Source organism: Littorina saxatilis, linkage group LG12, assembly GCF_037325665.1.
Source record: "Littorina saxatilis isolate snail1 linkage group LG12, US_GU_Lsax_2.0, whole genome shotgun sequence".
Taxonomy (NCBI): domain Eukaryota; kingdom Metazoa; phylum Mollusca; class Gastropoda; order Littorinimorpha; family Littorinidae; genus Littorina; species Littorina saxatilis.
The window spans coordinates 43954892-43981880 of record NC_090256.1 but is presented as its reverse complement, the minus strand read 5'-3'; the positions used below and the strand labels follow the sequence as shown (position 1 = coordinate 43981880).

General features: G+C 49.4%; 1 protein-coding gene and 1 non-coding gene across 7 annotated transcripts in view; both read left to right on the top strand.

Moving 5' to 3' along the window:
* Positions 1-26989, top strand: part of LOC138982022 (dynein heavy chain domain-containing protein 1-like) — a 179827-nt gene that overhangs the window by 101276 nt on the left and 51562 nt on the right. For all 6 annotated transcript variants that reach the window (XM_070355231.1, XM_070355232.1, XM_070355233.1 and 3 more), the window contains 15 exons: positions 2798-2893; positions 3789-3960; positions 4409-4576; positions 7604-7761; positions 16481-16690; positions 17005-17175; positions 17613-17708; positions 18025-18170; positions 18499-18628; positions 19196-19336; positions 19777-19899; positions 21738-21971; positions 22795-22965; positions 23471-23641; positions 23917-24148. In XM_070355231.1, the coding sequence (XP_070211332.1) occupies positions 2798-2893; positions 3789-3960; positions 4409-4576; positions 7604-7761; positions 16481-16690; positions 17005-17175; positions 17613-17708; positions 18025-18170; positions 18499-18628; positions 19196-19336; positions 19777-19899; positions 21738-21971; positions 22795-22965; positions 23471-23641; positions 23917-24148 (2419 nt within the window). The remainder of the gene's footprint in view (positions 1-2797; positions 2894-3788; positions 3961-4408; positions 4577-7603; positions 7762-16480; positions 16691-17004; positions 17176-17612; positions 17709-18024; positions 18171-18498; positions 18629-19195; positions 19337-19776; positions 19900-21737; positions 21972-22794; positions 22966-23470; positions 23642-23916; positions 24149-26989) is intronic.
* Positions 8805-8923, top strand: LOC138983407 (5S ribosomal RNA). The gene has a single exon (XR_011461143.1). It is a non-coding gene; the product is annotated as a 5S ribosomal RNA (ribosomal RNA).

Here is a 26989-nt window from a genome sequence, read left to right as displayed (position 1 = left end):
GAGCCGGGCGGCACAGCTGGGGTTCTCTGTCAACCTGACAAAATCCGAGTTGGAACCATCCCAGACGTTTACTTACCTGGGCATGGAATTCGACACGCTTCGGTGGTCTGTCCGTCCGTCTCAAAGGCGGATCGACAAGCTTCAGGGTCTGATTCGGTCTCTCTACGGAGAGAATCACGCCAGTGCAAGGGTTCTGACTTCGGTTCTGGGTCAGATGGAATCCATGGCTTCCCTCATTCCGTTGGGCAGGGTTCACAAAAGGCCTTTTCAGGCCTCCCTGCAGTCAAGGTGGGATCAGACATCCCAGGACTGGAGTGTTCCGATCGCTCTGGGAACTTGGTTTCAGCAGACCACAGGTGTTTGGCTTCTTCCGGATTTGTTCCGGGGTGTTCCCATTGTTCGTCCACCGCCGGAGAGAGAGTTGTTTACGGACGCATCTCTGACGGGGTGGGGGGCTCATCTGGACGAGCACATGGTTTCGGGAGTTTGGGATTGCTCTCAGGCCTCCCTACATATCAATGTACTGGAGTTGGAGGCCGTTTCCCTGGCGCTTCTAGCGTTCAAGCCTTTTCTGGAGGGCAGTCATGTACGTCTTCACACCGACAACATGTCCGTGGCGTCGTATGTGAACAAACAGGGGGGGACTCGGTCTCACAGTCTTTCCGACATTGCATGTCGCATTCTCAAGTGGTGTCACGCCCAGCACATTCTGTTGTCAGCAGTGTACTTGAAGGGCAGTCTGAACGTCCTTGCAGACACTTTGAGCAGAGGGGACAGGATTGTTCATTCAGAGTGGACTCTCACTCACCAGTCTTTGCAGCGGCTTTGGTCGCAGATCGACAAGCCCAAGATAGATCTCTTTGCGACGAGGTTTTCGGCGAGACTTCCTCTCTTTGTGTCCCCCTTCCCGGATCCTCTGGCCTGGAAGGTGAATGCTCTGGAAGTAGATTGGTCAGATCTTCCGGCATATGCTTTCCCTCCGTTCTGCCTCTTAGGCAAAGTCCTCAGGAAAGTGGACTTAGAGAAACCAGCGCTGGTTCTGGTCGCGCCTCTGTGGCCAAGCCAGCACTGGTTTCCCGACCTACTGCGTCTAGCAGTTCGGCCCCCGATCCCTCTCGCCCTGAAAAGAGGAGATCTCGTGCAGCCTCGGTCAGGCGTTCAGCACGAGAACCCACAGATCCTGGCCCTTCACGCGTGGATTCTGTCCGAAGCGCTTTGCGTAGGGCAGGGGCCTCTTCCCCTACTCTGAGGTTCGTTGGACATGCACATAGAAAATCGACGTCTTCGGTTTACTCATCGCACTGGGCCTCTTGGTCTAGGTGGTGCGCGCTTAACGGGGTTAAACCTCTTTCACCTAGGTCTATTCATGTAGCCAACCATCTGTCGTGGTTGGCTGATCAGGGGGCTTCTCCCTCTTCGATTAGGGTCCGGAGGTCGGCGATCTCTTCGACCCTCGCGCAATTAGGCCACAAAATTTCGCTCGGAGGGGTTATCGCTAGTGTTATTAAGGGGGCTGCCCTTTTAGCAGCTCGTTCAAAATCGCTTCTCCCTGCATGGGATTTGTTCCTGGTCTTACGTTTCTTAGCCTCGGAAGAGTTCGAGCCTCTTTTGTCAGCCAGTTTGGCCGATTTGACGCGTAAGACTGTGTTTTTAACGCTTCTCTCTACTTCAAGGAGAGGTAGTGAGGTGCACTCTTTGTCGGGTTTAGACAAGGATATTGCGTTCGAGAAGGATGGTTCCATTTCTCTCAAATTTGTTCCCGGCTTTCTCGCGAAAAACCAGAAACCTGGCCAGCTTTCTCCAATCTTGCGCATCCCACCCTTGAGCAAGATTTTGGCTCCTGGAGATCCCGATATTGCAAATTGTCCTGTGAGAGCTCTCCGATGTTATCTGTCTCGAACTCGGCCTGTTAGGTCAGAAAGTCAAAAGCTTCTTTTCATATCTTTAAACACGGCTAGGTGTAAGGATATAGCTAAGGTGACTCTGGCCAAATGGATCTCCACTCTGATCAAACGAGCATATGCCTGGTGGCAAGTGCAGTCGGGTGATATTAGGGCAGTGTTGCCTCTCACCGCGGCTAGAACCCATGAGGCGAGAGCCTGGGCATCCACTGTGGCAGTTCTTCGGTCCGGCAAGCTAGCCGAGGTCCTGGAAGCTGCTTATTGGCGTTCTGAGGACGTTTTCGTCAACTTTTACCTCAGAGACGTCGCTTCTGTCAGACAGGATGGAAGCTCCGCGCTGCCTGCCATGGTAGCGGCGGGACAGGTCCTGCGTGCCTAGTTTTGGTAAGTACCCACCACCTATAGTAGCAATCTGCTATATGTGAGTTGGGTAATAATATGTAATTTAATCCAAAATTTTAATAATAAATTTTCATTTAATTAATATACTTACCCAACTCACATCGTTTAAACCCTCCCGCCTCCCCGCTGTGGTGGTATTGGGTTCTAAAAAAGTAGTGAGTTGGGCTTCGTTCGAATGATACAAATGGCGGCGTATGCGCACGCATACGGATGTTGGACCGGACATCGGTCTGATATTATGGGATGGATCACTCTTTTTTAGGGTGGTCTCCCTTGTTACCAAGGGGAACGCGTACAGCGTTACCAGCACTGAACTAGAGTTAATTGCTATATGTGAGTTGGGTAAGTATATTAATTAAATGAAAATTTATTATTAAAATTTTGGATTCCACTGTACCAACTGAGCTATCTCCGCGCCCATTTGAGTATGGATACATCTGTGTATGTAGCTTTTTTCCCTGTGGTTTGTCACTGCTGACGTATGCGTGTTGTAGGCCCATCCTCAAGGTCACGCTCTGTTGCTGGGAATGAGTTACTGCACAGGGAGAGCCACCTTGACCAGAATCGCTTCCTACATCGCTCACTGCAAGGTATGTATCACTGTATTTGTGTTGACAAGGAAAATGCAAATGGCAAGATTTTATGACTTTATCAATTCTGACTTTTAGAGATGTTTGCCCCTCCTTTAAGTTACAGTAATACACTTTGTGTGTGTCTTGTCTATCACCATGGTATTAACCATATTCCCCTCATTGTGTCCTGTCTATCACCATGGTATTAACCATACTCCCCTCATTGGGTCCTGTCTATCACCATGGTATTAACCATACGCCCCTCATTGTGTCCTGTCTATCACCATGGTATTAACCATACGCCCCTCATTGTGTCCTGTCTATCACCATGGTATTAACCATACTCCCCTCATTGTGTCCTGTCTATCACCATGGTATTAACCATACTCCCCTCATTGTGTCCTATCACCATGGTATTAACCATACTCCCCTCATTGTGTCCTGTCTATCACCATGGTATTAACCATATTCCCCTCATTGTGTCCTGTCTATCACCATGGTATTAACCATACTCCCCTCATTGGGTCCTGTCTATCACCATGGTATTAACCATACGCCCCTCATTGTGTCCTGTCTATCACCATGGTATTAACCATACTCCCCTCATTGTGTCCTGTCTATCACCATGGTATTAACCATACTCCCCTCATTGGGTCCTGTCTATCACCACGGTATTAACCATACTCCCCTCATTGTGTCCTGTCTATCACCATGGTATTAACCATACTCCCCTCATTGTGTCCTGTCTATCACCACGGTATTAACCATACTCCCCTCATTGGGTCCTGTCTATCACCATGGTATTAACCATACGCCCCTCATTGTGTCCTGTCTATCACCATGGTATTAACCATACTCCCCTCATTGTGTCCTGTCTATCACCATGGTATTAACCATACTCCCCTCTGTGCAGCTGTACGAACCCAAACCCCAGGCAGAGACTCACCACAACTACGACGTGGTGTGTGAACACATGAAGCGCAGCTGTCACCATGCCGGTGTTGTGGGCAAACCCACCGTGCTCCTCGTGCATGAAGACCTCGGCAACCGCTTCCTGCCAGACATCTCCGCCATCATGGCCAGAGGTCAGGGGTCAAGGCAGGGGATAACTTTGTGTAGACTTAATATGGATGGTTTTGAACTTTCTGAATATTGAGCTTATTTTCTTACTTTCAGAGAGAGAGGAGAGAGAAAAAGAAAGGGGGGGGGGGGGAGAGAGTAAAATCTTTGTTTACGAGGATGATTTCGCCTATGTGCTTATTTCCTGCATCCCTGGCCTGGTAACAGAGAGGGAGACTCACTGACTGACTTTATTTTATAACAGTGAAGGCGGTCCTTAATGGAGACCGAACTCGACTTTGTGAAGTCTTTTTTTACAAAAAATTCAGTACCAGAGCGTCATGCAGCCATCTATGCAAAGTAGACTTTGCCCAATTAATGTGAGGCTTTAAGGAGGAGGAGGAAGGGGAACAAAATAAAACTTGTCCTGACTGTGTGGTATGTAGCTGTACTAACGGCATGGTGTACACACAGGGACATCGCCCGGCCTGTACTCAGAGGACGAGCTGCAGACCATCGTGGGTCACATGATGCCTGGCGGGGTGCAGACCAAGCGGGTCGACAAGATCGAGCAGGCCTTTGAGCGTTTCGTGAAGCGCGTCCAGCAAAACCTGCACATTGTTGTCTGTCTCAACTACAAAGGTAAACATCCTAGCTGGTGGTTGTCTTTTTCTTGTTCTGCCGCTCATATTTTGGCAGCAACAGTCTGGAAGGAAATGATTGTGAAAACTGCGAAAGTGGCATATGCCTGCCTAAATGGCGGGGTAAAACGGGACATATACGTAAAATCCCACTTGTGCAACAACAACAAACAAGTCGCGTAAGGCGAAATAACAACATTTAGTCAAGCTGTCGAACTCACAGAATGAAACTGAACGCATTGCATTTTTTCACCAAGACCGCATACCGTAAAAGTCGACCTATAAGACGCACCTGGGTATAAGCCGCACCCCCCGATTTTTAAAAAAAAATCAGAAAAATCCATACACAAGCCGCTCCGGCATACAAGCCGCGCCTAGAAGCAAAGTTCAAGTCAAGAAACATCGAAAGTCAACGAAAAAAAACCACACACACACAAAAACGAACCGGCTAACTTGTCAGTTTTGCACTTTACTTTCAGCATCAGATGTTGAGTGATTCACAGAACTCTGGACTATCAAACTGTCCTCTCGTCCTGCACACAGCACCTGTAGTTAGTTCTGTAAATCACTCAACATCTGATGCTGAAAATCCGCTGAAGTCGGACTCCTCAGTGTCGGAGATAAACAAGTTCAGAATGGCTTCTGGCACAGAGTCACCGGAAGTGTCACTCTCGGCCCCACTAGCTGTCAGTGGCTGTCTGTCGCGTCGTCTGCTCCAGTGATGATCTCAGCCTTTCTGAAGCCGTTGATGATCGTTGACTTTTTGACAGCATCCCAAGCTTTCAGGACCCACTGGCACACATCTGCAAAGGTTGCTCTACGCATGCGGCCAGTCTTTGTGAATGATTTCTCGCCATCCACCATCCACCTCTCCCACTCATCCCTCATCACCACTTTGAAGGGCCGGTTCACACTGATATCGAGGGGTTGCAGGTACTTTGTTGTGCCACCCGGGATGATAGCGATGATGGAGTTGGTGGCAGTGACTGACTTTTTGACCTTCTCAGTGATGTGTGCACGCATGCTGTCCATGACTAACAGAGCTTTAGTGCGACGGAAGAAACCCCCTGGCCTTTTCCCATAGCATTCTGTCAGCCAGGTGTCCATCATCTTCTCATCCATCCACCCCTTCTTGTTAACCTGCACGACGATCCCCTTCGGAAACTTTTCTTTCAGCATTGTGATTCGCTTGAAAATCACCATCGGCGGAAGCTTTTCATCCGAAGCCATGCACGACAAAACACAGGTGAAGTGTGTTTTTTCATGTCCCGTTGTTTTCAGTGCCACAGAAGACTCGCCCTTTTTGTTTTCTGTGCGTGTCAATGGAAGGTCAACGGAACCTCATCCATATTTATGATGTTCTGTGGGCCAATCAGATTCTCAGCTACCTGCTCTTGTGCGTAGTTTCGAAATGACATCATTTTCTCCTGGAAGTCTGGCGGCAGCTGTTGGCACAAAGTTGTACGTGCACGCAGTGACAGACCTTTGCGCCTCAAAAATCGGCAACACCAAGATTGACCGCCTTTGAAGTCGTCTATCTTCAGACGTGTTGCAATGGTGCGTGCTTTCAGACGAAGCTGAACAGTTGAAACACCGCGACCATCCTCACGTTGTGTGTTGACCCAGTCCTCCATTTCGTTTTCTAATTGTGGCCAGCGTGCCTTGCAACCACGGAATGCTTTTGTGGATTTCTTGCATTTCACAAGTTCGCCTCGTTGCTTTCGCCAACGCCTAATCATGCTTTCATTGACGCCGATTTGTTGAGCAGCAGCGCGATTGCCTTTTTCAACAGCCAAGTCTATGGCTGCAAGTTTGTAGGCTGCATCATAGGCCTGCCTCCGTGTTTTCGGCATCGTGGTTGTACGTTGCTTTGTTTTAGGAGATGTGCGTGTTGCTGTTCTCTGTAGTAGCAATGCAAAGTGATCGATCAAAACCGGTGTATGCCAACCCATTACTGTGTGAGTGTAAGTTATTGTCATGCTTCAAACTTTCGGAAAGAAGGTGAGTGAGTGAATTGAGGTAAACACAGCTGATTCAAGGCCATTACACAGCGGCGATCCAACTTCCGGAAACTAGGTCACTGAGCGAAGTCGGATACACGCCACTGATTCAGAAAAAGTCATTCATAAGCCGCACCGCCTTATAAGCCGCAGGGGTCCATTTAGGAAAAAAAAGTCGCGGCTTATAGGTCGACTTTTACGGTACTCGTAGTTTCGTCAGTCCATCGCTCGTGGCAAAGGCAGTGAAATCGACAAGCCAGAATAGTGCGGTAATGGTCGCGCTGAGCAGGATAACACGCTTTTCTGTATCTCTATTCTTGACCAAATTCATCAATTATTTTTTAAACCACCAAGCTGAAATGCAATACCAAAGTCCGGCCTTCGTCGAAGATTGCTTTGCCAAAATTTCAATCAATTTGATTGAAAAAAGAGAGTGTGACAGTGCCGCCTCAACTTTTACAAAAAGCCGGATATGACGTCATCAAAGACATTTATCAAACAAACAAAAAAACGTCCGGGATATCATTCCCAGGAACTCTCATGTAAAATTTCATAAAGATCGGTCCAGTAGTTTAGTCTGTATCGCTCTACACACACACACACACACACATACACACGACCCTCATCTTGATTCTCCCTCTATGTTAAAACATTTAGTCAAAACTTGACTAAATGTAAAAAGAAGAGTTTCAGCTCATGAGTGAAGATGAAGAAAAGATAAGATTGTGACAGATTTTGGCAGTAAAACAGTCTAGCTGGTAGGAAATGATTGTGGCAGATGGGTGAATTCCCGGAATAATGAGTGTTGAGATGCAGTGATGCTGCCATTTCTTGTTTGATGGTTTTTTTTATGTGAATGTTTTTGGCATGACATTGTTCATTGGTGGTTGGTTCATGACAGTGTTTACGTCCTAACTATGTGTTTTTTGTTTTTTTTGTTTTGTGAAGTGTTTTGGCATTACATTGTTGATTGGACATGGTTGATTCACGACAGTGTTTATATCTTTGCTCCTGTGTTGCACGTGCAGGCAACAGCTACTCGTCAGACTTCCGGTCGCTGCACGACAAAGTGCGACGCTGCCCAGGCCTGGTGAAGAACGCGTTCAGCATTGACCTCTACCAGCCGTGGGGCTTCAACGCTTTCTCCAGTGTGGCGCGCGCATGGCTGGAGGACCACAAGTCTCCGGTCAGTTACCCGCTTGCATCACAGGAATACAGTGGAACCCCTCTTTTAACCCTGTCAATATAACACTTACCTCGACAGTACTATTCTTGCACATTATCTATTATAGGCCGAAAAAATTGGACAAAACGCTGAGTGGGTACAATTATCTCCCATAACCATGCGCCACCGTGGATCCCAAGCACTGTCCGAGTGCTTCCCCCTTACAGGATGTAGGTGGCGCGTCCTCTTTCTTTTTTCGCGCGTGTCAGACCGGCTGTGTTTCTGCTACGCTCCCGGATTATTTTGGACTAAGAGGCTCCTTTTCTGTGTGGACTATCACCTGTTGGATTATTGTGTGTTATTCCACTTCTGGCTTGAGGCTACGTTGTGTTTCCTTCAACTTGTGCCTCCGTTTTTGTGTGGCGGACTCGGCGTGCCTCCCGTCCTACTTCGTGGTGACCGGTCGTCTGCTTCTCGTTTCGCCGCATTCACTTGAGTATTGACCTAAATTTTCTTTGAATTTTGTTAATTCTCGGTCTTTAAGGGTACGTACAGGGCGAGGTAGGATGTCTCGTCCTGTTTTGGGCTCTGGTTCTACGGAACCAGAGTCTGCCGGGGGCAACCCTTCTCCGGGCGCCCAGCGTCATGTTTTACGCACGGAGAAGGGGATCTTTCGGCGCTCCGACTCTCCCTCCCCAAACGCTTTGCGTTTGCGGCGAGGGAGGGCGGAGAAAGCCTGTTTGAGCAAGCTCAATGCGAGCTTGCTCAAACAGGCTGGGCTTGAGCCTGAGACTTCGGGCGGGGCTGCGCCGTCGAAGGTTCGGGGAAGGTCGAGGGGAAAGAAAAAGCTTCTTTCTCCTTCTCCTTCAGTGGAACAGGCTTCCCCCCCTTCGACGCCGTTGTCCGGCCCTCAGTCTCAGGCTTCAGCTCCTCCCGGTTTCAAGCCTGGGGGGAAGGTTTCCTTCTCTCCCCTGGCTCGTATCCGGGGGCAGGTCGATTCCCAACCCTCTTTGGGGGTTGGTGAATCCGATCTAGGGGCTACTGGAGAGACTCAGGTTTTGACAGCCAACGGCCATACCACGTTGAAAACACCGGTTCTCGTCCGACCACCGAAGTTAAGCAACGTCGGGCCCGGTTAGTACTTGGATGGGTGACCGCCTGGGAACACCGGGTGCAGTTGGCATTAAAATCTTCCTTTTCCGGTGCCTCTCCTGTGCCCTCCTCGGTTTCCACCGCTGTGGAAGCCAGGAGGGACACGGGTCCTCCTCTGAACTCCCTCGCTGGGTCGTCTGCTGCTGTTTTGACAGTAGTTTCGGCCTCCTGGGGGGGGAGATCGGAGGGGATGACGGGGTCTCTGAATTCCCTCCCCGCTGGGGTTGGGATGCGAATTGACCCCGTTCAGGGCGGTCCTGTGGGGGCAGGGGTTTCAGGCTTCGTGCCTACGACCACTGCTACTACGGTTCCCTCTGACGTCCGTGTGACTGGTGGCTGTCCCTCTTGAAACGCTCCGGCCGACTAGTTACTGGACGTGGAGGTGTTCGACAGAACGTGGTACTTCTGTCGAATGGTCAGGGCGACGGGAACATTGTTTCTGTTGCTCAGACCGACACCTCCGACCGGACCGTCTTGACCCCACGCCATTCCTTAGCGTCTGGTGTTCGGGTGACGGATGGTCCGGACCAAGGGTCCGGAACGTTCCAGGCTTACGGGTCGGGATCGAACCGGACCCACGGGTCCCGACTGGACTTGACCTCCGGGTTTGGTCCGGACGGGACCCATGGTACGGGACCGTACCGGACCTTAGGGTCCGGTGCGGGACAGTACCTCTGGCCCTTGCCGGACCCCCCGGACCTACGGGTCTGGATGGTACGGTACGGGACCAGTGGTTCGGTCGGGACCGGACCACCCGACCACCTCTGTTGGTCTGGGTGGTCTGGCACCGAACCGGAACACACCGGACCTACGGGTCCGGAGGGTACGGTACCGGACCAGTGGTCCGGTCGGGACCGGACCACTCGACCACCTCTGTTGGTCCGGGTGGTCTGGCACCAAACCGGACCATGCCGGACCTACGGGTCCGGATGGTACGGTATGTCCACGTCCGGACCGAGCCACCCGAACACTTCTGTGGGTACGGATGGTTCGGTACCGAACGGGACCTCCGGATGGTACGGGACCGGACCGAATCTACGGGTTCGGATGGTCCGGTACCGGACCACCCGACCACCTCTGTTGGTCCGGATGGTCTGTCACCGAACCGGACCATACCGGACCACCGGACCTACGGGTCCGGATGGTACGGTAGGTCCACGTCCGGACCGAACACTTCAGTGGGTACGGATGGTTCGGTGCCGTACGGGACCTCCGGATGGTATGGGACCGGACCACAGGACCGGAACACCGGACCACCCTACCGGATCGGTCCGGACCACCCGACCACCTCTGTTGGTCCGGATGGTCTGGCACCGAACCGGACCTACGGGTCCGGATGGTACGGTATGTCCACGTCCGGACCGAGCCACCCGAACACTTCTGTGGGTACGGGTGGTTCGGTGCCGAACGGGACCTCCGGATGGTGCGGGACCGGACCGGACCTACGGGTCCGGATGGTCCGGTGCTGGACCGGTGGTCCGGTCCGGACCGGACCACCCGACCACCTCTGTTGGTCCGGATGGTCTGGCACCGAACCGGACCATACCGGACTTACGGGTCCGGATGGTACGGTGTGTCCACGTCCGGACCGAGCCACCCGAACACTTCTGTGGGTACGGATGGTTCGGTACCGAACGGGACCTCCGGATGGTACGGGACCGGACCGGAACACCGGACCGGACCACCCTACCGGACCGGTCCGGACCACCCGACCACCTCTGTTGGTCCGTATGGTCTGGCACCGAACCGGACCTACGGGTCCGGATGGTACGGTACGTCCACGCCCGGACCGAACCACCCGAACACTTCTGTGCGTACGGATGGTTCGGTGCCGAACAGGACCTCCGGATGGTACCGGACCTACGGGTCCGGACCTACGGGTCCGGATGGTCCGGTGCGGGACCACCCGACCACCTCTGTTGGTCTGGATGGTCTGGCACCGAACCGGACCATACCGGACCACCGGACCTACGGGTCCGGATGGTACGGTATGTCCACGTCCGGACCTAACCACCCGAACACTTCTGTGGGTACGATGGTTCGGTGCTGAACGGGACCTCCGGATGGTACGGCACCGGACCGGACCACCCTACCGGACCGGATCGGCACCCCCGACCGGACCGGACCATTTCTTTTCTGATCAGACCCGATGGGTTCCTGTTCAGTCTATAAATGGCGGGGGTTCGTTGGCTGGGCTGACCCAACAGTCGCAGGGTTGTTGTTTTTCTCCCCCTTCGGCTGCTGGAGACGTTTCGTCTTTGGGGCAGGGGTCTTCGCGGCCTCTTGCTTCTGTGGGCGTTTCTTCACAGCCTGCTTCATCGCTTTCGGCTCTTCCCCCTCAAGCTCCCTACACTCCTGCTTTTGAGGAGTTGTCGGGAAGTGAAGAGGAGAGTGAGTCGGAGGACGATAGGGAGGAGGATCAGGGTCGCCCTGAGGTTAACACTGAACCTCTACCCTTGCCGGTTTCTGATGGAACTTCCGAAGCTATGCTTCGTACTTTCCAACAGTACATGACAGACATCACGCGGCGTCTTGACGTCACGGATGCCTCTCTTAAGCGTCTGTCGTCTAGTGTTGACACACAGGACGTGGACCCGGGGTCTGAGGACGAGAGGCAGGAGGCTCGTCCTCGCACAGCTAGAAGGACGTTTGAACAGTTTCAGGACGTCCTTCCCTGAGACGCCCTCTCGTCCTTTGAGTCCGCTTCGGCCCGGGCGCGGGAGGCTCACGCCGCGTCTGCCGGCGGCTCGTTTTATGAACGATCCGGCCGCCGGCAATTCGCGTTCCACCCTAGTCTAAGTGCCACGGTGGAAGCGGCAGCACATCGCCTGAGGAGTACAGATTCACGTGCAAACGCGACCTATGTTCCTCGGGAGGACGCGGGTTCAGTGCCATGCTTTCCTTCGGGAGGCGCACCTCCACTGTTTCCTCGTGTCCAATCTGTTTCGTCCCTCCCTTTTCCCTTTGACTCTCGAACTCTCCCTTTCCAGACTTCGAGTGTTTAGGGTGGGGCTGACGGTGATGTGTTCGTTGGGGAGGTGCCTTCGGTCAAGAAGGTGGAACTGAGCTCTGCTTCGTTCCACAATCTTGAGGCCACCGTTTCTTCCACAGTCGAGGCCCAATCACAGGCCTTGACATGGATGAGCACGCTGTCCACACTGTTGGACCCTCCCGATCGGGCAGAGTCCGATTCCACTCGGGTCCTTGACACGGTTCGAGTGGATCGGGCTTTGCATGCCGTGCGATCGTGCGTGACGTCTGCGGCAGAATTGGCCATTGGAACACGGGTCCACTTTATTGGCCCTGTTCCGTGATCATTTTCTGCCTACTTCTATAGTGCCTCCGGATATGAGGAAGAGTCTGAGGAACACGTTTCCTCAGCCTTCTTCCCTCTTTCATCCGGACACTGTTCGTTCTGTGGTGGAGTCCACACGCCAGAGGAACACTGATTCTCTGATGGTTGGCCTCGCTGCTTCGGCGACGGCGGCGGGGAGTAAGAGAAGTGCTACAGTCACCTCCAGCTCCCAGCCTCAGAAGAAGAAGAAGAAGCCAGTTTCACTGCCTCCTTCTTCCTCCTCTTAGGCGCCTGTTGCGTTCCCAAGCAAGACGAAGGGTGCTCAGACAGGTAAGGGGAAGCAGCACCACCAGGGGGGGTGGTCGCAAGCCTGCGCCTGCCCGCCAGCAGAATTTTCAGTGAGTCCCGGCCCTACGTTGACGCCCCCTCAAGTTGCCCCTCTTTCGTCCGTCGGTTCCCTTTTTTCGGGCCCGCGGCATGTGGGGCAGACTGGTCTCCAACCAGTTTTTCTTGAGGGTGGTGTGGTCGGGGTTTTCTCTACCGCTGTCGTCACAACCTCCATTGTCCGCTCTACCTTGGACGTTCCCCCCTCCTCGAGAGCCTGCCAGATGGCAGGCTCTTCAGGACGAGGTGAACTCGTTGGTCGAGAAGAAGGCGGTCTACCCCCTTTCTCAGCCTTCTCTGGGGTTCTGCTCCCGCCTGTTCACCGTCCCCAAAAAGGACGGCCGGTTCAGGCCGGTGTTGGACCTCTCCACCTTGAACTTGTACCTTCACAGGTGCAAGTTCAAGATGGAAACCCCTTCGTCGGTCCGGTTGGCCATCCGGCCAAACGATTGGGCCATGTCTGGGACCTCCAGGATGCTTACTTCCACATCCTGGTGGCCCCGGGGTACCGACATCTGCTCCGGTTCGTTTGGGAGGGCACGGTGTTCGAGTTTCGGGCCCTCCCATTCGGCCTGTCCTTGGCCCCTCTGATTTTCAACGGGGACAACAACACCACATGCTTAGCTTACCTTCGCCACCAGGGGGGCACCAATTCTCGGTCCCTCTCCCTGTTGGCGGAGGAGATTCTGCTCTGGTGCCAGACCAATCAGGTCCGGATGTCAGTCCAGTTCGTTCCGGGGAAACTGAACGCCCTGGCCGACATTCTCAGTCGGGGCGATCAGGTTCTCTCCACAGAATGGACCATCGCTCACAACGTTCTACAGCGTCTGTGGGCAAGGTGGGACCGTCCTCTGATCGATCTGTTCGTAACTCGATTCAGCGCTCGGCTTCCCAGGTACGTCAGCCCCTTTCGAGACATGAATGCGTTCCACTTGGACGCATTCACTCTCTTGTGGAGGCTCCTCGATGCTTACGCCTATCCCCCGACATCTCTGATTCCGAGGGTGCTGGCAAAATATCTGCAGGAACGACCAAGACTGATTTTGGTCGCGCCTTACTGGCCAACAGCTCCGTGGTTTCCAGATCTTCGCGGTCTCACCCACGTAGACCCTCTACCTCTGGATCTGGACGGGGGAGGTCTGCTCCAGCCTCGATCATGCCTCCCTCATCCACGTCCAGAGAGTCTGTGCTTGACCGCATGGCTCTTGTGCGCTCCAAACTGCTTGCACTAGGATTGCACAAGAGTTCAGTAGAGTTTTCCTTGAACGCTAAGAGGCGATCAACTAATCAGCTCTACGACTTACGCTGGAGAGCTTGGGCCACCTTCGCCTTGTCCAAGGGGATAAAGCCGCTTTATCCCTCAACACAGGACTTGGCCAACTTCCTGGTGGAAGTGTATCAAAAGAAGAGTCTTTCTTCTAAGACTCTTCTTGGATACAGATCTGCCATCGCTTCCACGATTGCGGCCGCTACTGGTCGCAGAACTGAACACTTGATCAGGTCCTCCCTCATCGCTAATGTCCTTTCGGGTATTAGCAATGCAGCGGTGTCTAAACCTCGGGTTTCATTTCCCAAGGGGGATGTCTTTCTGGTCCTCAAACTCCTGCGTAGCAATGAGTTTGAACCCCTGGCAGGCATCAGTATCAAGTTGCTGATTTTTAAGACTAATTGTTCCTCATCGCTTTAGCCACTTGCCGTAGACTCAGTGGTATTCAAGCTTTGAGTGGCCTGGACTTTGACATTGAGTTCACCACACAGCAGTGGTTGCTAGCATGGTCACGTCAGTCTAAGGTATGTTTCTTGGGTATATTTTCTTTTACGGTAGTACTGTTCGAAAATTGCCTGGGTATCTTAATCCTTGGATTTAAGTGATTTTGATTAAGGAGTTTAATACTCTACATATCACCCTCACACCACTCTGGTATTCTGTGCAAGAATAGTACTGTCGAGGTAAGTGTTATATTGACTGTAAGGCTTCTTTTTAAGCCTACTGTCTATATGATACTTACCGAGACAGTACTATTAGAGTTTCCCTCCCGCCTCCCCTCTTGATATGTTATGGGCTTTTTGAGGGTCTGCAGCTCATAAAGAAAGAGGACGCGCCACCTACATCCTGTAAGGGGGAAGCACTCGGACAGTGCTTGGGATCCACGGTGGCGCATGGTTATGGGAGATAATTGTACCCACTCAGCGTTTTGTCCAATTTTTTCGGCCTATAATAGATAATGTGCAAGAATAGTACTGTCTCGGTAAGTATCATATAGACAGTAGGCTTAAAAAGAAGCCTTACATTCTACCCCACCTATGTTGACCAAGTTATTTTGGCCGAGACCAGCTGTGCTGCAGCAGGTCACTCAGAATTGTAGTAACTGTGTAGAAACTGTGTATCAACACGCTGGAATGCAGGCGTTAGATCGACGTTACAGTAAGCGACTGAAGCTAACTATCTGAGCGGATATATTCGTACCTGGTCAGATAGAACCATATGAGTGGGTACGGATATATCCGTACCTGGGAGACAATGAGTTAAGACATGATTTTTTCAGACCTTCTATTCATAATGTCTAAATGTACCTCCATTTAGGAACTTGTTTTCTCAGATTTTAGGAGGTCTTAAATGGGGTGGTTTCACTCTGGTTTGCTGAAATTAAGTTACTATCCATTGAAACATTAGTGAAGCCGCTCAAAGGGCAGATACATGTAATTAATGTGTAAGCTCTGTGACTGTGTAAGAAGGAAAGTTTTGGAAGTTGTATTTTGCTTCATGACTAAGACTGATTGGGCAAGATGTATTTTTAAATAGTTGTAGCGGGTTATGAGCGGAGTCATGTTGTGAATAAAGGGCTGGAAGACTGGCTTCGTGCGGAGGAGGCTGGGGGGGGGGGGGGGGGGCGGGGGGGACAAATTTTGGAATAGAGAGCAATGATTGCCATGGGGGAAAAGATGAAAAAATCAATCAATCAATATGAGGCTTATATCGCGCGTATTCCGTGGGTACAGTTCTAAGCGCAGGGATTTATTTTTAATTTTTTTTAATTTTTATTTTATGCAATTTATATCGCGCACATATTCAAGGCGCAGGGATTTATTTATGCCGTGTGAAAAAAGGGACCATGGGCCAATTTTATAGAGGAGGCCTTTCATCAAATTGAGATTGTGTATAAGGGAGGTTTTAGTATTTAGGTTTCACTCTGTCTGTTGGTTTGTTTGTCTGTCCTTCGATCCACACTTAGATCTCTTGTGTTTATGGGTTGATTGAGCTGACATTTGGTGTGCAGCTTGGAAGTGAGGTACATGCGGTCAAAGCAAAGAATTGGGTTCCTACCTGTAGCTTCTTCTTCTTCTTCTTCGTTCGTGGGCTGAAACTCCCACGTACACTACATGTTTTTTGCACGAGTGGAATTTTACGTGTATGACCGTTTTTACCCCGCCATTTAGGCAGCCATACGCCGCTTTCGGGGGAAGCATGCTGGGTATTTTCATGTTGCTATAACCCACCGAACTCTGACATGGATTACAGGATCTTTTTCGTGCGCACTTGGTCTTGTGCTTGCGTGTACACACGGGGGTGTTCGGACACCGAGGAGAGTCTGCACACAAAGTTGACTCTGAGAAATAAATCTCTCGCCGAACGTGGGGACGAACTCACGCTGACAGCGGCCAACTGGATACAAATCCAGCGCGCTACCGACTGAGCTACATCCCCGCCCCTACCTGTAGCAAAAGAGGAGCTTTACATGCGTGCACACAGCCAGCCAGGGAATGAATCGGACAGTGGTAAGGTTTTTATGTTTGGGACGCTCATTTGAACCAAACATTGGAGTTCAGAATGATATGCAGAAGCAACTTAGAATCCAGTAACAGCTAGTGAAATATTTTTTCTCTTATATTTTTGTGATGTATGTGCAGGTGAAGATCCCGTGGAACCCGGCGCGTCGCACGGAGCAGATCAAGATGGCGAGCGACGCCATGGCGTACGTTCACCTGTCGGCCAAGGCGGCCGTGGAGAGGCAATACTGTCACCAGAAAGAACCGCTGCGATTCTACTCCCCGCTCACCTTCCTCGAGTTCGTCCACATCTTCAGGGGGGTGGCAGCGTACATCGGCAAGGTGGAGAAGGTAAGGGCAAGGTCAGGGTGAAAGTAAACTGAGCGCTTCATCTCTGAACAAATGTTTTAAGGGGCAACTGAATCCAAAGGGATGTGAGTTCTAACTTTGAGTTTGATGCCTTACTTTAAAGTCACACTGCAGGAAAATTTTATTAAATTGAGCAGTTGGTCTGGGGAAAACAGCATTTTTAAATCGGGAGAAGAAAAAAAAAACCCACGAGTGTCATGGGATTTTCAGCCCATGAACGAAGAAGAAAAAGAAGAAAAGATATAGCGATTTTGGAACATGATTGACATGTGCTGTGGTGGTTATGTCCCACTCAGGTGAAGTCCATCAAGTATGAGCAGGCATTGGGCAAGATCGACGAGGCGTTCGGCAGCATCGAGGAGTACCGGCGAGAGGTGTCCCACCTGACCCCCAGACACAAGGCCGCCACCGACAACGTGCGCACACTCGTCGAGTTTGTGGAGCAGCAGAAACACGACTACATCCAGGTACCTGCTTGCTTTTACTGACAGACAGATGGATGGATGGATTGATGGACAGACAGACGGATATACACACACACACACACACACACACACACACACACACACACACACACACACACACACACACACACAGAAAGGCAAACAGACACATAGACAGACAGATAAACAAACAAGAAAAGATAGAGATTGAGAGTCTGCATGTATCCTCCTTAACAAGGACTCAAGAGAGGAATAGGCAGAGAGACAGGGAGGGAGAGGGAGAGAGGGTTAGGTGTCCATGTCACAGGCACCTGTATTGACCTGTGTCTTGTTGTTACAGGCGCTGAACAAGTGCAAGGTATAGGAGGAGAACATTGCAGAACCTGTCACAAATACACCTGTATTTACCTGAGTGTGTACCTGTTGCATACACCTATATTTACCTGTGTGTGTTGTTGCAGGCGCTGGACAAGTGCAAGGTACAGGAGGAGAACATTGCAGAGCTGCAGGGACCGCTGGACAGGCTGAGGAAGTCTGCACAGTCCGAGTTTGATAAGGTGACTCCTACTGAAACCTGATGTACATTTCTTTTATCACCTGACTGTTTGTCTATTTGAATGAGTCTATCAACACCCAAACCTGAATTTCCTGAAATTGATAAGGTGACTCACTGACTCTACACTGCTTTTACCGCCTGACTATTAGTCTGTTTGAATGGGTCGAGCAACACTCAAACCTGAATTTTCTGAACAAGAGTTGGGACAGGCACAATTTTTTTTCAAATTTGGTCAGTCCCTTCGGTGGTGGTTATAGACAGGTTTGGATTTAGTTAATGTGACGTAGGTCTCATGACTTGTATCCCCATGTGACCAGGTGAACCCAGTGTACCAGGCAGCACAGCGTGCACTCAACGCTCTCAACAGGAACGACATCGAGGAGCTCAAGTCGTATCCGTCCCCCCCGGAACAAGTTGTACTGCTGTGTAACGCCCTCTGCCTCATGATGGGCAAACCTCAGACGTGAGTGTTTCATTTCTGTTCTTGTTACTGCTAACTATTATTTAGGGAAGAAACTAGAATTTTGACTCTCCTGTGTTTGTGAAAGAATGATCGAACTCTGAAGGATAGTTCTGTGAGATTTGCATTTGTGCAAGAAAGAAATGTTATAAAGTGTTAGTGTGTGTGTCTCTGTGCCCACATGTGTGTGTGTGTGTGTGTGTGTGTGTGTGTGTGTGTGTGTGTGTGTGTGTGTGTGTGTGTGTGTGTGTGCAAGCACATGCTTGCATATTTCTGTCCTGTGCTTTTACACAAGTGCTCACATGGTTATTATTACTGCTTGATATCTCAGATGGGAAGATGCACGGTCGATGATGATGAACGAACATTTCCTGGAGGACCTCATCTTCTACGACAAGGACCGCATCCCCAACGACATCTTTGAGGATCTCAAGACCTACCTCAACAACCCTCAGTTCCAGGTAACACAAGACCACGTTGAACGTGAAATTCTGTTCACATCTTTGGGCACAGACTTTTCTTATTGCGCTTACTGATTGGTTAGCTCCGGGCAAACTGCTCTTAACGTATTACAAGGTAGCTTTGATAGGTGCACTGGCCTTCAAGTCTGGTGAAAACTACGCTTAAAACTAGTTAGAGCGTTTGCGCTGCTCACATGGGTAGCGATTTTGATTTGACTTGGCGCCGACTAAAATTGTTTGAAAGTTGGGGGAAAGTTGGTACAAAGTCTGCCATGTGCACACCACTTAACAGAGAGTGGCTGGGGCGCCTGAGGAGTTACAAGGGTGTTGATGATGATTTCCTACTGAGAAAGAGCTTTGTCAACTTTTTGTTGAATAAGTGTATAGAGCATCTCTACTGTGGTGAGCCACAGATATTCCATAGAGGGCAGTATGAATATCCCTAAAATGAACGACTTAACTGCAAATATCACCAACATAACAGTCATTTAAAGGGTTTTTTCAGATGTAAAACTATTGGTGAAGCTACGGTAAAACTAAGTGTCAAACAATGTGTGAATGTTGCAGGTGGAAGTCATGCGTAACGCCAGCAAACCGGCGGCAGCCATGTGCGAGTGGATCAAGGCCATCCACCAGTACTCCTCCATCTACCGCAAGATGCAGCCGCACCTCAAGAGTCTGCTGGAGGCAGAGACCAAGTTTACCAGGGTAGGTAACACAGGGCTGCCAACTGCTACGCTCTAAGAGCAATTGATATGCTACTACGCCAAGCTAAAGATTGCAAATGATCACCAGCTTGCAACAATTCCCTTTTTTGTGAGGGTCCTGGTACTCATTTCTGCTTCTCACTGTGTGTAGCGGTCACAAAATGGGTCATAAAACATCGTCTACACTGAAAAGTGGCACTGCAGCCACTCTGATGGGCATTTTATGTTCCTGCATTCTCATGAAACTTTATTTAAATTGTCAGTTCTTGTGCAAGATGGCATAAATGCGGATGGGGGATTAAATTTGAGAAAATGCTACAGTTAAACACAATTTGCTACGCTGAAAATTAAAAAAAACCTCCTTATTTCTTCACAACCCATACAAACGCGACAGAGTTATTTCCGACCATTGTCTATGACACCAACATGCAATGTCGACAGGCCCAGGCCCAGCTGGGACAGCTGCGAGTGGAGGCGCACCGCATCAAGTCGGGCCTGGAGACCACCATCGGTCAGCACAAGGAGGCGCTCAGAGAGGCCAAGGCCATCGAGAAACAGATACAGGTCAGTGGTGGTGGCAGTGGAGGGGGAACAGGGGGCAGGGGGGGGGAGAGTGGAGGCGCTCCGCATCAAGTCCGGCCTGGGGACCACCATTGGTCAGCACAAACATCAAGAAACAGATACAGGTAAGTGGAGGGGGGGGGGGGGGGGGGAATAATACCAAGAGCACGAAACACAAATGAATTACCTTGGGAGGCAAAGCCAGTCAAACAGGAGTGAGTTTGGGCTGGTTTAATAGATAGCCCTGTAAAAACTGCTCTGTGGCCGGAAAGGTTTGCAAGAACATACCAGGTAACAACAGCAGCCAGATTCTATCACAATCAGTTCACAATATCTCACAGGTGTACTGTGTACCGATGTACAAGAAATGTAGAGCTACTATGAATGGCTCACACTCAAGGCAGGGAGACAATTTCATCAGTGCAGAGCAGCTGCCGTGGAAGGGGGACTACTGTGTCACCCTACTCCATGTTCTACTAGACTTTGTAGCGTAAGAAAGGAGCCAATAAGTTATATTCTTCACTGCTCTCTTTTCAATTTTCAATACCACTCTCTTTTTAATTTTTCAACACCACTCTCTTCATTTTTTCAACACCGCTCTCTTTTCAATTCTCAAACACTGCTCTCTTTTCAATATTCTAACACCACTCTCTTTTCAATGTTCCAACTCGTCTCTCTTTTGAATGTTGCAACACTGCTCTCTTTACAATTTTCCAACACCGCTCTCTTTACAATTTTCCAACACCGCTCTATATTCAATTTTCCAACACTGCTCTCTTTACAATTTTCCAACACTGCTCTCTTTACAATTTTCCAACACCGCTCTATATTCAATTTTCCAACACTGCTCTCTTTACAATTTTCCAACACTGCTCTCTTTACAATTTTGCAACACTGCTCTCTTTACAATTTTCCAACACTGCTCTCTTTACAATTTTCCAACACTGCTCTCTTTACAATTTTCCAACACCGCTCTATATTCAATTTTCCAACACTGCTCTCTTTACAATTTTCCAACACCGCTCTATATTCAATTTTCCAACACCGCCCTCTTTACAATTTTCCAACACCGCTCTATATTCAATTTTCCAACACTGCTCTCTTTACAATTTTGCAACACCCCTCTCTTTACAATTTTCCAACACTGCTCTCTTTACAATTTTCCAACACTGCTCTCTTTACAATTTTCCAACACTGCTCTCTTTACAATTTTCCAACACTGCTCTCTTTACATTTTCCAACACTGCTCTCTTTACAATTTTCCAACACCGCTCTCTTTACAATTTTCCAACACCGCTCTCTTTACAATTTTCCAACACTGCTCTCTTTACAATTTTCCAACACTGCTCTCTTTACAATTTTCCAACACCGCTCTCTTTTCAATTTTCCAACACTGCTCTCTTTACAATTTTCCAACACTGCTCTCTTTACAATTTTCCAACACCGCTCTATATTCAATTTTCCAACACTGCTCTCTTTACAATTTTCCAACACTGCTCTCTTTACAATTTTCCAACACTGCTCTCTTTACAATTTTCCAACACTGCTCTCTTTACATTTTCCAACACTGCTCTCTTTACAATTTTCCAACACTGCTCTCTTTACAATTTTCCAACACTGCTCTCTTTACAATTTTCCAACACTGCTCTCTTTACAATTTTCCAACACTGCTCTCTTTACATTTTCCAACACTGCTCTCTTTACAATTTTCCAACACTGCTCTCTTTACAATTTTCCAACACTGCTCTCTTTACAATTTTCCAACACTGCTCTCTTTACATTTTCCAACACTGCTCTCTTTACAATTTTTTTAACATCGCTCTCTTTCATTGTTATACCAGGCGGTGGAGCGTAAGATTGCACAGGCCAGTAACCTGATGGAAAACATGTCGATGCAACACTTCCTGTGGCGCTCAGAGCTGCGTAAAGCTCGTCGACACCTCCTGGCCGCGCCCGGTGACGCCCTGGTGACCGCCGCCTGCGTCTGCTACCACGGTCCCCTTGATGACAAGTGTCGCCTGGAGCTCATCACCGATTGGCTGGACCGCTGCCGACAGGGTACCTTCCATGCTCAGGTGAGTCCAGCCTTTCAGTTTTGTGTTTCTGATCAAGATGTGTGAAGTAGTTTAGTCCACAATGTCTGTTAGGCATTAAGGCTTGCACTGACGATGATCTTGACTGTATAGCTAAGACAGAAGTTCCAGAAGTCTCAATCAGTCAAGTATAGTGTTAGGCATCAAACAGACTTTGAAATTGTTTTGGTGCAGGTGAAACTAATCAATAGTGTTAGACTTCATGCGTGCATGGTGGCTGAACAAGAATGTTTGTGTCAGTGAACATGCCAGACAGTTCTAACTAAGCTGGATATAGTTCAACAACATAACACTGACTTTTCTGCCTTCTTTCTCTGCCAAGCTTTGTGACTTCATGACTAGACGAGGCTATATGGACAGACTTACATCCATGAAAACAGTATAAAGACAAGAAATTCCTCCGAGGTAGGAAAAACACCCCCGTTGGTCAAAGGGAAATAACCATTCTCACTGCCACCAACTGAGAAGGTTATTTCCCTTTGACCATTAATATGTCCCTCTATAAGTCCTTGTAGAATCTTAATCCACCAATAACTCCCTAACCGTGTGTTTGACTGGTCCCAATTTTTGTAAGGACCGTCTCAGGAATGTATAGAACCTGTTCACCAAGTTTGGTGACGATCGGTCCGTTCATTCTTGAGATCTATATGCGAACACAAACACACAAACAAACAAACAAACAAACACATCGACCGAATCCTATACACACCCCTATACCGGGGGTGTAACAAGGACCTTTACACTTTCAGGCTAAACTCTGTCAGTGCTAGTGATGATCAGTGATAACTATGTGATGTGACTTCAGGCATTCATCGACCGGGACCCATACTCCATGATCGCATGCCTGGAGCTATTGATGGAGAGCAATGCTCAGGGCGGTCGCCATGGCAGCGAGGACGGTCACAGTGACGCAGCGTCTCGCAGCGGGGAGACAGTGCGCAGCGAAGTCAGCTCTACCCTCCAGTCCACCCCACAGGTTGATTTTTTTTTTTTAAATTTAAAAATGTTGTTTACCTCAGTTGCATGCAGGCTGCTTCAACCCTTACTTTTTTGCCTTTGTATTTTTAGTTTTAGTTTCCTTACGGTCAGGGAATATCCTTCTTCATTGATCTTTTTATCTTTTTTCATGATCAAATCCAAAATTCTGATATCATATACACACCCCACAAGTTGGTGTTCTTATTCCATCGTTGGCACTGTCACGTCTGTCTTGTCATCACTCTTCACAGGAGGATGGGGGAGGGGTTGTCAGGCAGGAATCAGCATATAAAAGCAAGTTTTTGAACATTTCATTGGAAAAGAAACTGGTCAATTTCAAAAGAATTGGGTCAACCATTGTAGGTGTTGGCGTGTGTGTGGGTGCGTGGGTGTTTATGTTAATGTGTGTAGGTGCATGTGTCTGTGTATGTGGGCTTACTCACAGTGAATGCCACTAATCTACCAGTTCTATCTTAACACATGCTACACTGACCACCCTACAGGTGCGGACGTTCAAGTACATGCCGGCCATCTACGACACGAGCAAGTTCTACAAGTCTGAGCTGAAGAAGACGGACACCATGGAGAGCATTCAGCCCAACACCGACCTGGACGACTCAGACGACGAGGAGGACGCCAGCCCGCTGCCCACCCGCTCGCAGTACACGCTGCAGGTAGGGCTCTTTACTACTGTGACATACCTTAATTCACCCTCTCTTCCTGCACGCATTCTGTTGGCACGCCTCTTTTGCCTCATTGCTCACATTATATTCGAAAAGATCTAAGAAACAAAGGGACGTAAGAGTTGAAAATCGCTTGTTCATTTCAATGCTTTTTATTCTCTCGGGTGCAAGGAGACTGGTTGTGCATAACTCTTACTTACTCTTGTTGCGAGTGCTTACGTCCCTTTGTGAAATTAGCGACCAACTCCTAATGCTGTTTATCACAGGACATCCTGTCTGACTTTGACGAGCTGAGCGAGTGGCGGATGCGGGGCCTGCCAACAGACCTCCACGCCGTGCAGAACGCGCTGTTGATGCGGGTCAGCTGCCACAACCGCCGCCACTGCTGGCCCCTGCTGCTGGACCCCGACAACCAGGCTGAGATGTGGGTCAAGGCGCTGCATGCATCGCGCAACATCTTCACCGCCAGGGACCTGGCCGGAGAGGTCGCGGAGGAAGGTGAGAGAGGGGACTCGGCCTTAAAGCCTCTCATTAATTGAAATCCAAAAACAAATAGACTGCCAACGTTCCAAAATTCAGAATCAGATACCTTTCTTGTTTTTTATTTTCTCATTTATTGGGCTAAGTCTACTTCACAAAGCCGACAGCAAGAAGCTTTGGCACTAAATTTCTGTAAACTTGCAAAGTCGTCTTTGTGCTCAAATAAAGACAGCCTTTACAGTTGCTTGGGCTTGCTACGTAGCCTTTGGTTGTTACCTTCAGACTTCAAGAAGCTGAACATGAAATCACAAGCCAAAGCAATCCAACAACAGATGAAACAAGTCTACAGTGTGCAGACCATTTAAGAGTCAGTTTTGTAAAGGTTTTATAGCGTGTTGAAAGTCCATTGTTCCAGGATTGTATGGCACCTCGCTTTCCCCAGTGAGAAAGCAGTCGGAATTTCAATGACTAACCTCACAGGACTATATGTAGAGTAGTGTTCACCATCGCCTAACAGGCTTGAGGTGACGTGCTCTGCGTGTTTTGGTTAATTATAGTGTCAATTAACCTTGATCGCTTTTTATGTTGTGATATTTGTCTTCGTCATGTTGAGACCTACAGAGTGGTACCAGTTTTGGCATCTTTGGATGCTGGGCTGGAGAGATATCTCCATGTTTCTGATCGGACTATCCCTTCTCTCTACACTGCTGTCAACTGAGGATTCGCTCACGGCTATCGTCAACACGGCTGATACTAAGCAAGAGTACAAGCGCACCGCTCCGGTGCACAGTGTTGTGACTACAGCTGTGCGTCCTTGTGTCAAGTACAGCCGAGCAGAACTCCTGTGTTTACAGGGAAAGCCTGTGCATATGTCCCCGGGATTTTCACAACATCTGTCAGATTTACAACTTCTACGCACCCCACCCTGTCCTTTTCAGCGAAAAAAAGGTAAACGTCGCCCGTACCGCGGTGGTCGCCGCAAACAACGAGGTAAGACTATTCCAGTGGTTATCTCCCCTGTCGTGGACACACCAACACTGTCTGACCGCCCAACTCGCGGTGTGATCACAAGCAACCTCGTTCAAGTGCATACCTCTTCCATTGTTCCTTCATCGTACTCTCACAACCACCCTGGCATAAACGCTTTCCATGTAAATGCTCGTTCCTGCAGGCCGAAAACACACATCATTCGTGACCTAATTATTGACGATCACATTGATCTTGCAATTATCACGGAGTCTTGGCTGTGCGAGAAAGGTGATGAGGCTACTATCAAAGACATGACCCCTTCCACTCATACGACTCAGTCCTTTCCTAGAACGGACAGAAGAGGGGGCGGGATATGTATCATTCACGCCACTCACCTTACCAACAACCTGTTTTTCAAGCGACTACAGTTTCTCTCTTTCGAAGCTGTTGAAATGCACTACTCCCATCAACAGTCATCTTTGTTTTTTGTATGCATCTACCGTCCTCCCCCCAGCAAAAAGAACGGTTTGAAAGACACGGATTTCTTGAACGAACTCCCAGACCTTCTTGAAATGTACCACACAAAGAAACACTTGTTTGTTGGTGATTTTAATTGTCACTTCGACGCACAGGCAAACAGTTCAGTGAACCGAGTAAAGACATTTCTGAAGGACTATAGTCTTGTTCAGCTGATCAATGAACCCACACATACAGATGGTCACACTCTTGACTGGCTTGTTGTGCGTGAGGCCGACAATCCAACAAGCTCATTTTCTGTGAGAGACTGTCAGATATCCGACCACTCAGCTCTTTTCTTCAACATCAGCATTCAGAAGCCCAAGCCTGCAGTAAGAACGGTCACGTCACGAAACCTGAAGAAGATGAACGTGGACAAGTTCAGGGAAGACGTGAGGGTGTTTGCTGCCTCCACTGCTGCCGACACGCCAGACACAGACCTCTTGATGGTCTTCAACACCTGTCTACGTCAGCTGATGGACAGCCACGCCCCCCTTGTCACCAGGCAAGTCACTGATCGTCCCTCAGCCCCATGGATGTCCGAAGATATAAAGGACCACAAACGGCTCGTACGCAAGTGGGAGAGGTTATGGAGAACGTCAGGCCTGACAGTTCACCGTCAGATTTATCGTCAACAGCTTGACGACATCAAAGCTCTCCACACCAGTGCCAAGCAGGAATACTATACATCCCGCCTCGCTGAGTGCAAAGACACCAAGGCTCTGTTTTCTGTAACAGATGAGCTATTCGCGAAGAAGAAAGCCACTGCCCTCCCTAAATTGATTCCCCCATCAGAACTCCCCGAGACTTTCAGCAATTTCTTTGACCAGAAGATCTCTGACATTCGCAAAGGTCTCGACTCATCCAAAACACAAATGTCCTTCGCCGCATTTTCAGGGACCCCCCTTACACGGTTTAGCCCTGTTTCTGAGAAGTTTGTTTTTGAACTTATTTCAAAATGTGCTCCAAAATCCTGCACACTTGACCCCATTCCCACGTCACTCATGAAAACTTGCCTGGATTTCCTTGTTCCTGTTGTAACGAGAATCTTAAACCTTTCTCTTCAGTCTGGGTCTGTGCCTGCACAGTTTAAAGAGGCAGTCATAACACCACTTCTAAAAAAGCCAGGCCTTGACACGGAGTGCTTAAAGAACTATAGACCCATTTCAAACTTACCCTTTCTGACCAAGCTGTTAGAAAAGTGTGTGCTAGCGCAGCTCCAAGAACATCTGCTGAGTAATGATCTTTTGGACGTCCATCAGTCCGCATACAAGAAAAATCATAGCACAGAAACCGCTCTTCTTTACGTAACTGACAAGCTGCTGACCAGTGCTGACAACAAGGAAGTGTCTGTGCTTGCACTCTTGGACCTCT